This window comes from Lupinus angustifolius, chromosome LG01 (genome assembly GCF_001865875.1).
Source record: "Lupinus angustifolius cultivar Tanjil chromosome LG01, LupAngTanjil_v1.0, whole genome shotgun sequence".
Taxonomy (NCBI): Eukaryota; Viridiplantae; Streptophyta; class Magnoliopsida; order Fabales; family Fabaceae; genus Lupinus; species Lupinus angustifolius.
In genome coordinates this window covers 13,712,098-13,726,651 of record NC_032009.1, presented here as the reverse complement: position 1 = coordinate 13,726,651, position 14,554 = coordinate 13,712,098, and the positions used below count along the sequence as shown (strand labels likewise).

At 36.3% G+C, this 14,554-nt stretch overlaps 1 protein-coding gene across 6 annotated transcripts; it reads left to right on the top strand.

Annotated features, from left to right (window-relative positions):
* Nucleotides 1,433–12,557, top strand: LOC109349827 (BRISC complex subunit Abro1-like). Of its 6 annotated transcripts, XM_019590848.1 has the most exons (4): nucleotides 1,433–1,518; nucleotides 1,589–2,469; nucleotides 7,642–7,738; nucleotides 11,999–12,501. In XM_019590848.1, exons 2-3 carry the CDS (start codon nucleotides 1,600–1,602, stop codon nucleotides 7,696–7,698), a joined length of 927 nt encoding a protein of 308 aa, XP_019446393.1. In that variant the 5' UTR covers nucleotides 1,433–1,518; nucleotides 1,589–1,599; the 3' UTR covers nucleotides 7,699–7,738; nucleotides 11,999–12,501. The 6 variants fall into 6 exon arrangements, with proteins under 6 accessions (XP_019446393.1, XP_019446383.1, XP_019446409.1 ...); XM_019590838.1 differs by lacking the exon at nucleotides 1,433–1,518 and having other exon boundaries at nucleotides 1,574–2,469; nucleotides 12,450–12,557; XM_019590864.1 differs by lacking the exon at nucleotides 1,433–1,518 and having other exon boundaries at nucleotides 1,574–2,469; nucleotides 12,143–12,501.

Genomic DNA, 14,554 nt, shown 5'->3' with positions numbered 1-14,554 from the left:
GACATTAATGCCATTGACCCGCTATTTAATGCACCTTTGACCCCACCATTAATGCGCCACTGACTCGCCTTCAATGTTAGTTGACAATCCACCTGCCACGCCGCCTGCACATTCCGTCTGCCCCAGACAACTCGACATGAGCATATTTACAGGGCAGTCAAGGATGACCAGAGTACCTCTATTGTACCCGTTAGATGCTGATCAATGTCCAGATGTCATCTCAACATTTCCCAAACTCTATAAATAGGAGAGATCACACATGAGTTACATTCAATTCTCATTCCTTCATTTATTGCTACACTTATTGCTACTTGCTCTAATTTCTCTTTTATTTATTTCCTTATCTCTCTAGAACACACTACCGACTTGATCGTCGGAGAACCTTTTTCAGGTATCTCCCCCGACGTTCTGGATAATACTCCGACCAAAATTTCTGACTTCTTGCATTCTACCGGACATCCATCACCAGCCATTCTTCATTCATCACCGACCACTCCCTCCTAATACAAAAGTACATATCCATATAATATGCTTTGAAGTGTCCTTGTTTCTTGCATTCATGTCGAGTGACATCATCATATTTGTTGCCCTTTGTTCTCCTTGTAGTTGGGTTTGAAGGATTTCCCTAACTTTCTTTTTTCAATTGCTTCTTCGTCTTCCTTGCCATAAGAGACAATTCACCGTCACCTTTTTTTTTTGAGTTTTGTCTGAATGTGATCGTTTGATTCTTCAAAAGACTCATCTACCTTAAGAGTTTTTAGAGTTTCTCTTTTTGTAGTCTTTTTTTTTCACTTTGAGAGCAACGAATTTTAATTTCATCCCATAAAAATTATGCAGGTATATAATATATATTTAATTTACGACTAATAAATAAGTCATGTATGTAATGCATATTTAGTTACAAGTCATGTATATAATGCAGTTACAAGTCATGTATATAATGCATATTTAGTTACAAGTCATGTATATAATACATATGTAGTTTCCTCATGATAAATAAAAATATTTTTTCAGAAAGATGTTTGATAAAAGCATTTGCCCATTATCCAATGTTATTTCACAAACACCTTTTTTTATACATAACATTTGATAAAATGATATTTAATCTCTACATTCTGAGCTGACTGTTAACTTATTACCAACAAGTTAAGTTTTAACTTCGACATATAAAATATTTGAGACATAAAGAAACGCCTATAAAACATTTGAGACATAAAGAAAGGTGAGATTCACTACCAATTTTACCAATCCCAACTACCTTTCCTTTTTATTTTCCACCAAAGATCACATGCCCACCTTCCTTAGCTTCTAGTTCTATGCAAAAGTGGAAGTTGCAAGTTATTGGTCAAATTTTGGTTGTAGGATTTAGAATCTCCCCCTTTTCAAAACTGGTTTTCCCGGACAAGTATAAAGGGTTCTTTTGAAGGTTCTACTTGCAAATCAAAACACATTTCAAACTAACAGTCTAAGACATAATAGAGTTGCAGAATATCCAATTTCCTAAACCTCTCTCTCTCTCTCTCACACACACACACCCACACACTCTCTCTCTCTCTCTCTCTCTCACACTCACTCTCTCTCTCTCTCATCCTTGCGCCTATGGACGACTCACCGTTACAAAAGATCGCAATTTCCGGCCCAACGTTAGCCTCCCTCATCCAACGGTTCTCCACTTCCCCTTCCTCCATCGACGGTCTCCTCTTCGGCCACGTCACCCAACTCACCCCTCTCAACCTCTCCGACGATTCCGCCGATTCCGCCGATTCCCCCACCCTCCTCGCCACCGTCACCGGCTTCCTCTCCTCCCCTTCCTCCTTCTTCGACTCCTCCGGCATCGTCAACCCCTCCTCCCTCCGCCGCCTCCTACACCACCACAACTGCTCCCTCCTCGGCTGGTTCTCCGCCCGCCGCAAAACCCCGCTTCGACCCTCAATGCGGGAGTTCTCTGTAACCGCTTCTCTCTCCTCGCTCTCTCAATTCTCCTCTTCAATCAAGAACGCCACCAAACCTTCGAATTTCGACCCCTGCGTCTTTCTCCTATTCGCTTCGCCCTCGGTGGATCATAACACCCATATCCACACCCACGAGTATCGCGCGTACCAATTTCGAGGCACTGGTAACTCGTTCGAGGCGAAATCGATCCAGGTTATCAACATTGGCCCTGCATTTCGCGGTCACTATGGCTCATTCAGCCCGAATTCGATGTTTCCAGCGCTGGATTGCGAGGTTGGGGGTTCGCCTATGAAGGAGGATGAGGAGCGGTTGAGTCGGATGAAGCAAGTTGCGAAGGATAAGAAGGAGCTTGATGATTATGCAGAGGGGTTTGAGATTGGGAAGTTGAGTAAGCTGATGGGTTCCGAGGCGACAAGTTATACTGCAGGATTGGAGGATTTGTATGAGAAGATGCTTGTCAAGATTCAGAATTTGACTAGGGATGTGGAGAATAGCTCTGTTAAGGTTCTTGAGCTGGTGAGCTTATTTTTGATAATTTTTATTATTATCATTTGTCATTGTTTTAAATAGTTGCAGTCTGATTCAGCTGTAGAAACTCTGCAACAGCAATATTGCACCACAATTTAAGACCCTCATTGCGGACAAATTATGTATATATCGCATGATGATCATGATCAGAATGTAGTGGTCTAAAGGAAAACCTTTTCTGAACACTTGAAATAGAACACTTGTGTGGACACTGTAGGCTGATGTAAGTTGAGTGACTATTGAGTAATTGAGGTATCAGGTATATTGTATTTTTAGGCACGGTGGCATAGGCATAATGTATGAAGATGTTAGTGTGGGTATGTCGATTTAGGTCATACAAATAATGGAGTTAACGATTTAAATAGTGTGTTTTCTCAAGTAAATCTTTATAACAAATGTAAATCTTTATAACAACCAGAATCAGGAATGTGGCTGATGGCTTTAAATAGTGTGTTTTCTCAAGTAACCTCCTGCAGATTGGACATCCTCCTGTGTAACTGCCTTACCCATGACCTTAGTGGTCCTCTTTTTCCTCAAGCTGGTAATCTGGATGTGATTTTTGTATACCTTCTAGACTCTCTTCAGCAGTTCATCATTGGTTTGTGCAGAGGGTTGTTCATAGGGCCTAAGGATTGTTCGGCCTGGGAGGAATATTAGTAAATAGGATCATGTGCAAACGACAAGGTCCTTTTATGAACTGAGAAGAAAAGGGAAGTGAAGTGATATAAGAAAGGTGTAATGAAAGTAATTTACAAATTATATTGTTGACCTTGGAATATGTTGTTATCAACTATTTTTTCTTTATCCATAATTTTGCTATCTGGAGTCAAGTAGAACTATTTTTGTTTATGGAGTTAGAGTGTAGTGTAAGAAGAGGGAGAAAGAGAGAAAACAGAGAGAGAAAGAGGGAATTGAATACTCTGAAATATTATTAATGAATCGTTAGTTACAAAAGTAAGGGAAGAGGTATTTATTGTGAGAGTAGACTGGATAGCTTGCACAATAAACTATTACCAAGTCTAACTAACTTTATACAAAAATAACTAATACCTATCCCTTATTACATTCTAAACTATCCTTATTACATTCTACACTATTCTTTAATATACCCCCTTAACATGATGGTTCTGAACTAAGTTGACTAAGTGGAAGTAATCTTTGACTTGCAACTACTTTCTGAAACTCATAAACTTTGTGTTTCTTAGTGGCTTGGTGAAAATGTGTGCTTTCTGGTAGGCAGAAGGCACATGCTTAACAATAAGAGTCTTGTTTTGTATTTTATCTGTAACAAAATATAGATCTAGCACATTGTGCATAGTCTTGTTGTGTAAGACAAGGTCATGTGACTTTGCAACTATACTCAGATTGTCACAAAATATGGTAGGAGTTCTATATTTGAAATTTAGCTCACTCAGAAGTGATTCTTTCCACATCATTTCTTGAGAGGCAAGGGCTAAGCTCCTGTACTATGCTTCTGTGCTTGATCTGGAGATAGTGTGTTGCTTCTTAGACCACCAAGTAACTAGATTCGGACCCAAAAATACACAAGCACCAGCAGTTGACTTTCTATCATCTATATCTGAAGCCCAGTCAACATTACAAAATGCAGTTAGGGTTAGAGGGGTAGTTATATTAGCTTGTTTAATAGTTAAGCCAAAGGTCACAATGCCTTGTAAATATGTAAGAATCCTTTTTACATCAAACCATTGAGACTTAAGAAGATTGCCAAGAAATTACAAAGTCTATTAACACCGTAGGCAATGTCATGTCTAGTTGCAGTTGCATATTGCAATGCTCCTACAATAGAACTATAGAAAGTGGGATCCTCAATAGTAGCCTGTCCCTTGTTGAGAGAGTATGCAGTTGTTGGTCATAGGTGTAGACATAGGCTTAGCACATCCTATATGAGCTCTGTCTAAAAGATCATATTTAGATTGAGACATAAGCAGAGAACCATCAGACAAATGTTTAACTTCTATCCCTAGAAAATAGTCTATTTTACCAAGTTGTTTTAGAGCAAATGTGGCACTGAGATCTCTAATGACCTTGGTAACAAGTGAAGGAGAGGACCATGTAACTATAATATCATCCATATAGACTAAGGAATAAAGGTAGAAGATAGAGGAAAGAGACCAACGGAAGAGGTTGGTATAGAAGCAATTGAAGGAGGAGATGATACAAACAAAGATGAGAAATCACTATGAGGATTGATATGAGAATTAGTAATAAAAGCGAATGAGGGAGAGACTGGATCTGAGTTAGGATTTGGTGAAGAGAAATTGAAAAGTGGAGACGGAGAATGTGATGTTGGTGAAGAAAAGGATGAGAAAATGGAGTGTGTAGGAAGAGAGGCATCATTGTTGGTTGATGAAGTAGGAAGAAAGAGAAAATTAGGGATGGTAGGATGGAGAACAATAAGACATAGAATTGCTGCTATTAGAAGTAGAAATATTTGAGTTATGCTAGAAGGGAAAGTAATATTCATTAAAGATGACATCTTTTGCAACACAAAGTCTCCCTTCTTTAGACAAACAATTATATCCTTTGTGAGTAGTAGAGTAATCTAGAAACACACACTAAGACCTTCTAAAATCCAGTTTATGCTTGTTGTAACATCTAAGTAAAAGAAAACAAAGCACAACCAAACATTATGAAGTTTATGTATTCAGGAGCAGTCACAAACAATGTTTGATTAGGAGACATGTTTTGGAGAACAGGTGTTGGTAGTCTATTTATGAGAAATATTGTAGTAGTGAAGGCATGTTCCAATAAACCATATGCAAGTTAGCATGAGTTAATAAAGACAAACCAGTTTCAACAATATGTCTATGTTTTCTTTCAACTGCCCCTTGTTGATGATGACTATGGGAACATGAAAGTCTATGCAGAATACCTAAGGATTTAAGATATGTAGTAAATGGTCTAAATTTCCCCCAAAGTCACTTTGAATGACTTTAACTATCTTATTAAGTTGAGTTTAAACAAATTTTAGAAAGTATTGAAACATGGAAAGTGTTTCAAACTTCGGTTTTAGCAAGAAAATCCAAGTGTACTTAGTGTAAGCATCAACAATGGATAAGTAATAACGCAAATCTGAGATAGAATGCACTGGAGCAGGACCCCATAGGTCAATGTACAAGAGATCAAAGGGAGAGTGATAAACAATGTTAGAGGCAGGGGCAAAAAGCCCATGCCTTACCCAAACAACAAAAGAACAAAAATCAAACACTGTTTTATTACTGTAAGGGATCTTAAAATGCTAGTACATGATTAACAATGGTCTCATGATGATGATCAAGTCTACAATGCCATAGAGAATATGTATTGGACAAATCATGCTTATTGCTATTAATAGTGTTAAGGCTAGATGTAGGCATGTAGCAGCAGAACCAGAACACAAAGTACTAGGTGAAGATAAAGAACAACTAGGAACATATCTTGAAAGTAGTCCATGAAATGCATAGAGTCCATCTTTTGTAAGTGAATCTTGTAGTAATAGCTCATTAGTACCCTGAGATTTTACAAAACAAGCATTAACATGATACTCAAAATAGCATAGTTATCTTTTGCAAATTGTGATACAATGATGAGATTTTTGGTGATAGAGGGGCACAAGCAAAATATTATTTAAAGAAAAAGTGATATTTGTTAGGAGAGGAAGAAAAATAAGAATTGCCAATGTATTTAATATGAATGCCAATGCCATTACCCATGTAAATGTGTTCAGACCCAAAGTTCTCAGTGGGTTCATTCACCACGGCAGTGTCAGAGGTCAAATGGTTAGTGGTCCTTGAGTCAGGATACCAGGTCATGTGCCTAGAGTCATAAGTCCCATAGTAGACCAGGATGAGGACGAGAATTTACAGGACCATATTGGCAGAAAGAGCATTAGAAAGAGCTTTGCTCTTGTTCTTCTCAAGACGACCCTCAAAAGTCAAAAGAAAGGATTCAAGATTATGTAGAGTATGCAAATCAGGTTGACTTTCAATGGAAGTAATCTCATGTTTAAATTCCCCATTCAATCCATCAAGAACATAGTCAATGTGCTCAACAGTTGTGATTGGAGAACCTATGAAGATGAGAGTATCAACTAGAATCTTGATTTTCATGAAATACTCTGAAATTGTATTGGTTCCTTGAGCAATGGATCTAAGTTGTGACATCAATTGCCTACCTCTGGCTATAGTTTGAGAATTACAGAAGGAATGCACTTCCTCCCATAGTTTCCAAGAGTGAACACAACCAATAACCCTAGGTTGAAAGTTTTCAGAAAGAGAGAAAGTGAATTAAGAATCTAAGAGAAAATGGACTGATTCTGCTCCTCCCAGCATAGATAAGCAGGATTCACATGATTGATGAGTCTATCATCGTCATTAAGAAAACGATGAGGAATTTCAGTGCCAATAACAAAACAATTGGCATTATTTGAAGTAAGTGTTGCTAACATAAAATGATGCCAAACCAGAAATTTATTTTCTGTCAGCTTCAAAGAAGGAAGAGGAAGCACCATTGGAGAAGAAACAGCTTGTAATGGTTAATCACGAGAAGGAGAAAGTGGTGGTGAGAGACGAGAGGTCTTAGTTGTGGTAGTGGGCTAGTGGCTATGACTAGCAGCGTGATACCATGTAAGAAGAGAGAGAAAGAGAGAAAACAGAGAGAAGCAGAGAGAAAGTAGGAATTGAATACTCTAAAATATTATTAATGAATCGTTAGTTACAAAAGTAAGGGAATAGATATTTATAGTTAGAGTAGACTGGATAGCTTGCATAGTAAGCTATACCAAGTCTAACTAACTTCATTCAAAAATAGCTAACACCTATACCTTATTACATTCTACACTATTCTCTAATATATAGATTTATAGAATCCGCCATGTCATCATATTGGATGGACAGTGGTAGTTTTACTTTTTGTAGAATTTTATCGTCTGGAGTCCGGTTGGACTTTTTGTGATTGGTTTTAAACTTAGATTCACTGAGTCTGCAGTGTCACACCATGTGGAGTGGAATGGAAAGGGTTTGAGATTTGGGATTACTTTGGTTGCTTTCTTTAATTATATTGAGAATTGGAGATTTTTATTTGTTAAATGTTGATGATGGGTCTGATAGAAATTATAAAAAACCATGCAGTAACTAACTGGTGTTCAATTTTGTCTAACAGGAAAGTTATAACAAGAAGTTGAAACTCAAAATTTTGAGATCTGCTGCCTCAGAATAACTTACTTTTTTTATGTGGGCGATCCTTCTTTTTGTTTCAGGTAATTTTTTTAATGTTATGTTAGATTTTCCTTGTTCAGCTTTCAGCAATCTTGAGTAAACAAGTAATTCATATACCAAAGAAGAGCAAAGCAGATCTGTTATGTTGCACGAGTGGATTATTTCTCTGTTTATACCAGTTTTGTTGTAGTAGATCTTAAGCAGCTCTGTAGTAGTAGTTCATAGTCTTTCCACTTAGAATGTGCACACATGCATTAATTAAATCGAGGTGTAAGTGCAGCTGTTTATATTAACACTTTACGAGTCCCGTCTACTAAACCTCTTGAACTTTAGGGTAACCATGTTAGATTTAAACTTCTTTAGCGCACAATTCCTGTAATTTTTTAGTTTGTGGATTTCATGTTTTCAAATAATTGTGTTCCAGATAAGTAGATTCTATTGTTTTATAAAGGATTGAACCTCAAGAAAAGAGCCTTGCGATGTTGGACATGTTCAAGACTCATACTCAAACTTAATAGTCACTACAAAACTTCGACACCTCCAGTCTGTACTCTTTGGAATATAAAATTATTAGATTATGATTTTGAACACTTATTCCCATGCAGCATAACAAACTCATTTATCCGTTTGCTGTCCCCTAGTTCCTTATAGAATAAACTCCATATCTTTGGTTCTTGGCATAATTGGTCTAGCATTTGACCCATTTCTTCTCTGGACCTACATTTCCAGGCTCTGTCACCAAGTCTATTTTATATATACCTCGTGCTCATTCCTTCTATTGAGATTATTGAAATAAATAGAAGATTATTGAGAGAATTAGAATATTCTATATCTAATTAGTATTAAATATCTGATTATCAAATCAAATAATGTATTTATCTTTCTAATTTTAGTTCGCTAAAATTAAGGGATTCATGTATGGACTCTTCTACTATAAATAGAAAAGGCTGAGTTGCTTGACTCTTCTACTCAAGCAACTCAAATAAAAATAATGTCCTTTCCAAGTTGGTATCAAAGCTCACATTTTGTAGGTTAATCCCAATTGTTCCGTTATCCTAGACGTCTTGTCAAATAGCCACTACCAAAGCTTGTTCGTGGCCTCTGGCCAAGCTCTTCCCTTCTGCATCTAATAAATCTGAGTAGTCTCGTTTTTCAGCCATTCTGTCATGCCTGTCCTTCAGCACCAACCCCAAATAGTCTGTTGACTGAAAGAAGAGGCAAGTACTCCGACAAAAAATACAAAAAAAATGAAGCAATGTCACAAGTCACTTTTGCAAGGAGTACTTATAGTTGGTAATGCCTCTCTTTTTTCAAAATTGTCATAACTCACAATACCACAATATATCACTCTTGCTAAAGGCTCTACAGTCAAAACCCAAAACGTTTTTCTATCTTTCAATAATTTCGCAATGAAATTCAAACTCAATTGGTCATCCTATTCAGATTCTACGAAGTGATAATGCAAAAGAATATTTTTCTTCTCACTTCAATAATTTTATGACTTCTCGTGGCATAATTCATCAATCTACTTGCCCTCATACACTTCTAACAAAATGGTTTTGCTGAATGCAAACATGGATACATCATTGAAACTACAAGAACTCTTATACTAAGTGCCAATGCACCTTTAAAATTTTGGGGTGATGCAATGCTTATTTTCTTAATTAATAGGATGCCGTCTACTGTTTTGAATAACAAAGTACTTTATTCCTTACTGTGTCCAAGTGATAACCATTTTAAGGTCCCTCTCCGTGTTTTTGGTGCTACTTGTGTGCATGACTTATCTCTAGGTCATGATAAGTTGTCAGCTCATGCAATCAAATGTAGATTTCTTGGTTATTCCTCCGTCCAAAAGGGTTACCAGTGTTACAATCCTTCCAGTAATCGGTTCTACATGTCAGCTGATGTTTCCTTCTTCAAGGATATTCCTTACTTTAGTACTTCAGTGATCTTAGTGTCTATTTTTCAAATACTACCTCTTCGTCTAGTCAATGAACCACTAGTCTTAGAAAGCTCACCTGTATCAACAATGCACCTATGTCTCTTGCTACAAGAGAACTAGTTTGGCTCAAATATCTTCTCTCGGTGTTAAAGTTCTACAAAGTTGAATCTATTTTTGGTAATCAGGAAGCTTTATATATTACCTCTAATCCATTCTTTAATGAACATGCGAAGCACATAGAGGTGCGCTGTCACTATATTTGCCAAAAGGTTATTGTAGGGGAGATCATTACTTCATTCGTGAGTTCTAAGGATCATTTAGCAGATTTCTTCACTAAGTCTCTCTGAGGTCCAAAGATATCATATATGTGAGATGGATGCATTTGACATGAATGGTCCAGCTTGAGGGGAGTGTTGAGATTAGTGAAATAAATAGAAAATTGTCGAGATAATTAGAAGATTCTATATCTGGTTAGGATTAAATATATGATTATCAAATCATATCATGTATTTATGTATCTGATTTTGTTTCCGTAAAACTAAGGGATTCATATATGAACTCTACTACTATAAATAGAAAAGGCTGTGCACATACATATTACTCAATCAATTTAGATAAACAATTTGACCCTTTCAAGTTTTTCATCAAACCAGTTGAAGCTGAGTTGAGGTTTAGGGACCGAGTCCTAGTATTATAGGAGTGTGAATTATGTGCACCTGTCTAGGTGGGTCAGTTGTTACCAAATTCATTCCTACCCACTGACTTAAATACTAGTTTGTGAGTACCAGAACACAGTTATTTTGCGATGTGGAAGCTATGGAACATTATCCAAATCGTCAAAAACATGGTTGAAGGTAGAAGGTGAAAAGCTATGGAAGGAGGTGAAAGGTTGAAGTTGGCCATGGCTACTTGTTCTCCAAAAACATGGTTGAAGGTAGAAGGTGAAAGCTGTTCAGCCTCAGATAGATAGGAGGAAGGGTTGACTTCAAAATATAGGCAATTGGTAATGGACTTGTTCATAGTTTTAGTAACTTTATCCATTTTTTGGTATTAGACCCTCGTGTTTGGAAGTCAGGTTGGACTCGGACTAATCTGAGTTGAGTTGGAATGATCCTTTCAAGGGGGCAAAGCTCTCACAAGACTCGAATAAAATACCATTTTTATGGGGAAGCAAACTCCTTGTCATTTGGACCAACTACCCATAAAAAGTAAGCATTTAAAATTTTGAAAATTCTGAATAATACAATACACACCATAATTTAGTTGCCAAACATGATGTACAAATTACCTTAAAATTGTGCCCCTAGCTTACCCTTTTTTAAGTGACTCATTGGACTCTGAGACAAGTTGAGGGAGGGAAAAATAAGAGACCATCTCCAGATTTTAGTTGCTGAACCATAATGTACACACCGATTATCCAAGAAGTATATCCCTATTTGGTGGCTTGAGGAAGGAAAAAAAGAAGAGAGCTTTCTATTGCGTTTCCTTTCTCAATCAAAACTCTTATCTTGCTACTTCTCTTTTCGGTGGACATGTTTATTCCTAATGATGTGTCTGACTCAACCCATATCCAAAAAATGGTCTTGACCCAAAACAAGGAAATTAGAGCGAGCTAAAGGGTCCAAAATGGCAGCTAATCTGTCGAAGTTCAGGATTTTTGTCCAAAAGGTGTCTATTTTATTTACCTACTTTGATGACATGATGAAACTGCATGTTCCTATCCTGTCCTATTTGACTTAAAAATTCTATTTCGCTGTGAGAGCATGCATTTTTCTTGCTTCATTTCTCACACCCTCTCATTTTTATTTTTGCTATCAATTGACAAGGGAACACTTGATAATATCACAATGTTAGTACAACAACAATCAAGCCTTTATCCTATTAGGTGGGCCAGTTACATGGATCAAATGATGCTATAATATTCTATTTTAAGTCATGTTCATTAACAAAACATTGAGCTCCAAGTCTTTCTTTATCATTTCCCCTATAGTTATCATGATGTTAGTAAACACAATATTTTTTTATCTTATTTGAATCAAATTAATTTTTTTAGAATAATTCAGTCTGTCCCCCTTGCATAGGAGAAGGTTGAGGGCTAATTATAGCTTTAGTCAGTAGAGCACATGAAACTAGGTGGTGATTTTGTTGCATAGCTCATTAGGTTTCTTTGTGAGAATTGTGATATGAAAAATAAATAGTAAACTACTAATGCAATCATCCTATGAGATAAAGTAATGATTTAATATTCAAAGCATGTCAATGATGTTAGTACGGTGCAAAGTTTAAGCTTATATTAAACCATATAAAAAATCATGACTTGTATTCTGCAAATAAATCTCTTATGAACCCTATTCAACAGATTACTAATGTAAACTAGCTTCATGAAACACTAATGTCATGGTCAAATCATTACTTTTATGCATGCATTATGACTGAGGGGTTCAGCAGGCGTGGCCGATTGTAATCATAGATGCTGATGATCATATGTTTTGTGGCAGAGAAGATAAGCAACGGACAATTTTCAGCCTTCTGGATCATCTGCAGTTTCCTGAATCAATTAAAACATGAGTATGCCTGTTTGGACTTTGAGTGCCTGTTCTATAGGATGTCATATTTTACTTTTTGGGCAACTCTTCAAGCTGAAGAAGTTAGTAGCTGTGCAGGGCAGGTTGATTGGTTCGGCATATTTACTTCATGTAACGATATGCCAACCGCATTCCATATTGTATTACCTTTGGTTCTTTTGTACCTTGATAGAAGAATATATATTATCAACTTGAATTGTTATAGTTGCCATGTTGTTTTGACAGGGTCACTTTTCAAGAGAGAAATGAAATCAACATGCATTGTGTTATTGTTAAATGGTTGCAAATTAATCATTTGACTTTGTATAGGATGCATATGATATGCTTATATTTGAAATCGGGCATGAAGTATGAGTGTTCGGTTTCAAATATTTAGAACTGTGCTCCTTTTTCCCTTTCCATTCTCCTGTTTTCTTGTCCCCTTGTAAGTTATTCTGAGTAAAAGGAAAAAAGTTACTGGTCTTGCCATCCTTGCGCAGTACTGTGAGTTACAAGTTCAACTGGGACATGTCTCAGTTTCTAAAATTGGGTTGCAAACTTGCAATGGAGTTTCAGGTTTATATTAGATCACTTAACCCCACACCTCTAGTGTTCCAAATAATATCTTCATCTTCTTGTTCTAAACTTGACATTAGTTTTTCAAAGCTGTTCTACCTAATTTGTGGGTTTTGCAAAGTATATACTGCGGGTTTTTTTAATGCACTCCATCATTAAATTTGTGCTCTCAATTCCCAAGGGTAAAAATGGGGCTCTGGAAAACCTTACCCGGGAGATGTGGAAAACAAGAGGGTGCAAAAAGCACCACCCAAATATTCCTGGAACAATATTGCAAAAAACACCACCCAAATATTCCCTGAACAAAATGATGGGAAAATAGAGGAAGATGTAACCCATGACATTCAAGTAGGGTGGGTGAATTAGAGAAGTGCTTCATTCAAGTAGGGCGGGTGAAAATGAAATAGAGAAGTGCTTCATTGTTGGAACCATAATGATTTTATATTTTTAATTGATAATCATTTTAGTCTAACCAACTTATTAATTTCATGCTTTTCCTAATGTTTTGATAGATAATAAAATTAAATTTGGGAAGTACAAATTAATAAAGAATGACTTCTTGAGAAACATAATTTATTTTTATAACTTATGCTTAATTGCCTTTGATGCAAACATAAGTTATAGAAAAGTTTGCATAACCCAACCAAAGTCTATATTGCATGATATATTTGTTTTGATGATAAGCCATACATTTAGTGATTAAGCTCGTCTTAACGTATTATTGTGCCTACAGAAAATTGCATTCATTGACATGTTGCAATAAATTAAAGTCACTTGTGTTGAAAATAAAATGCGTCCAAGTGACAATTGTTTGACATAAATATGTATCATGTATGTCTCTACTCATCGAACCATTTAAATTAAATATTCATTATACACAAGAATATTAACAAAATCAAGTCACATCCAATAATTATAACGCCCAATGACATTAAAAGTACCAATATGTATATTGTATATATTTAAATATTCGTAATGCACAAGAATGTCAATAAAATCAAGTCATATTCATTGACATTAACAATAAAATATGTATCTTGTATATGTTTATTTGTGAATTATTCCAACTTAAATATTTGTTATGCACAAGCATGTCAATTAAAACAAGTCACGTGTATTCAATGACATGAGTGAATAAAATCAAGTTACATGTGTCTATGACAAAGTGTATTCAAGTGACAATTGCATCAAATGATTACCGTGTCCAATGACATTAACAAGATCAATATGTATCTTGTATACATGTCTACTCATCAAATCACTTGAGAGAAACTTAGTATTCTTGAAATACGATATTATGTGTTCTTTAACCAACTTGCACATACAAAAAGATAAACTTGCACATACAAAGGAATAATCAGAATTATATGAGCAAGTACACAAAGTCTTATTTAAGGTTTAAAGTTAATGATCAAGAGAGAAGACGTAAATACATTAAGGAAGTTCAACCCATTTTCAATGGGTCCAACATAATTAATGTTGTACAAGGAAGATCACTCATCACTTGGACTCCACCTCGCACCCTATGAGGAGACCCTAGAGTATAATCCAGAACTCCTCTTATTAGAGAGGTGGATGGACCCGGTTGAATTTATGACGAAGAAGTACATCAAGGACAAGTGCATGTTCTAATTCCCATAATCATCAAGGGTTGACTAGCCCAAGTCATAATCGACCTCGAGATATGACATCTCATCGAAGAACTCGGTACGTCATAGGATTGGTCAGAACTAAGAATGTGGTGATGAGAAGGACCATAAGAATACCAATGAAGA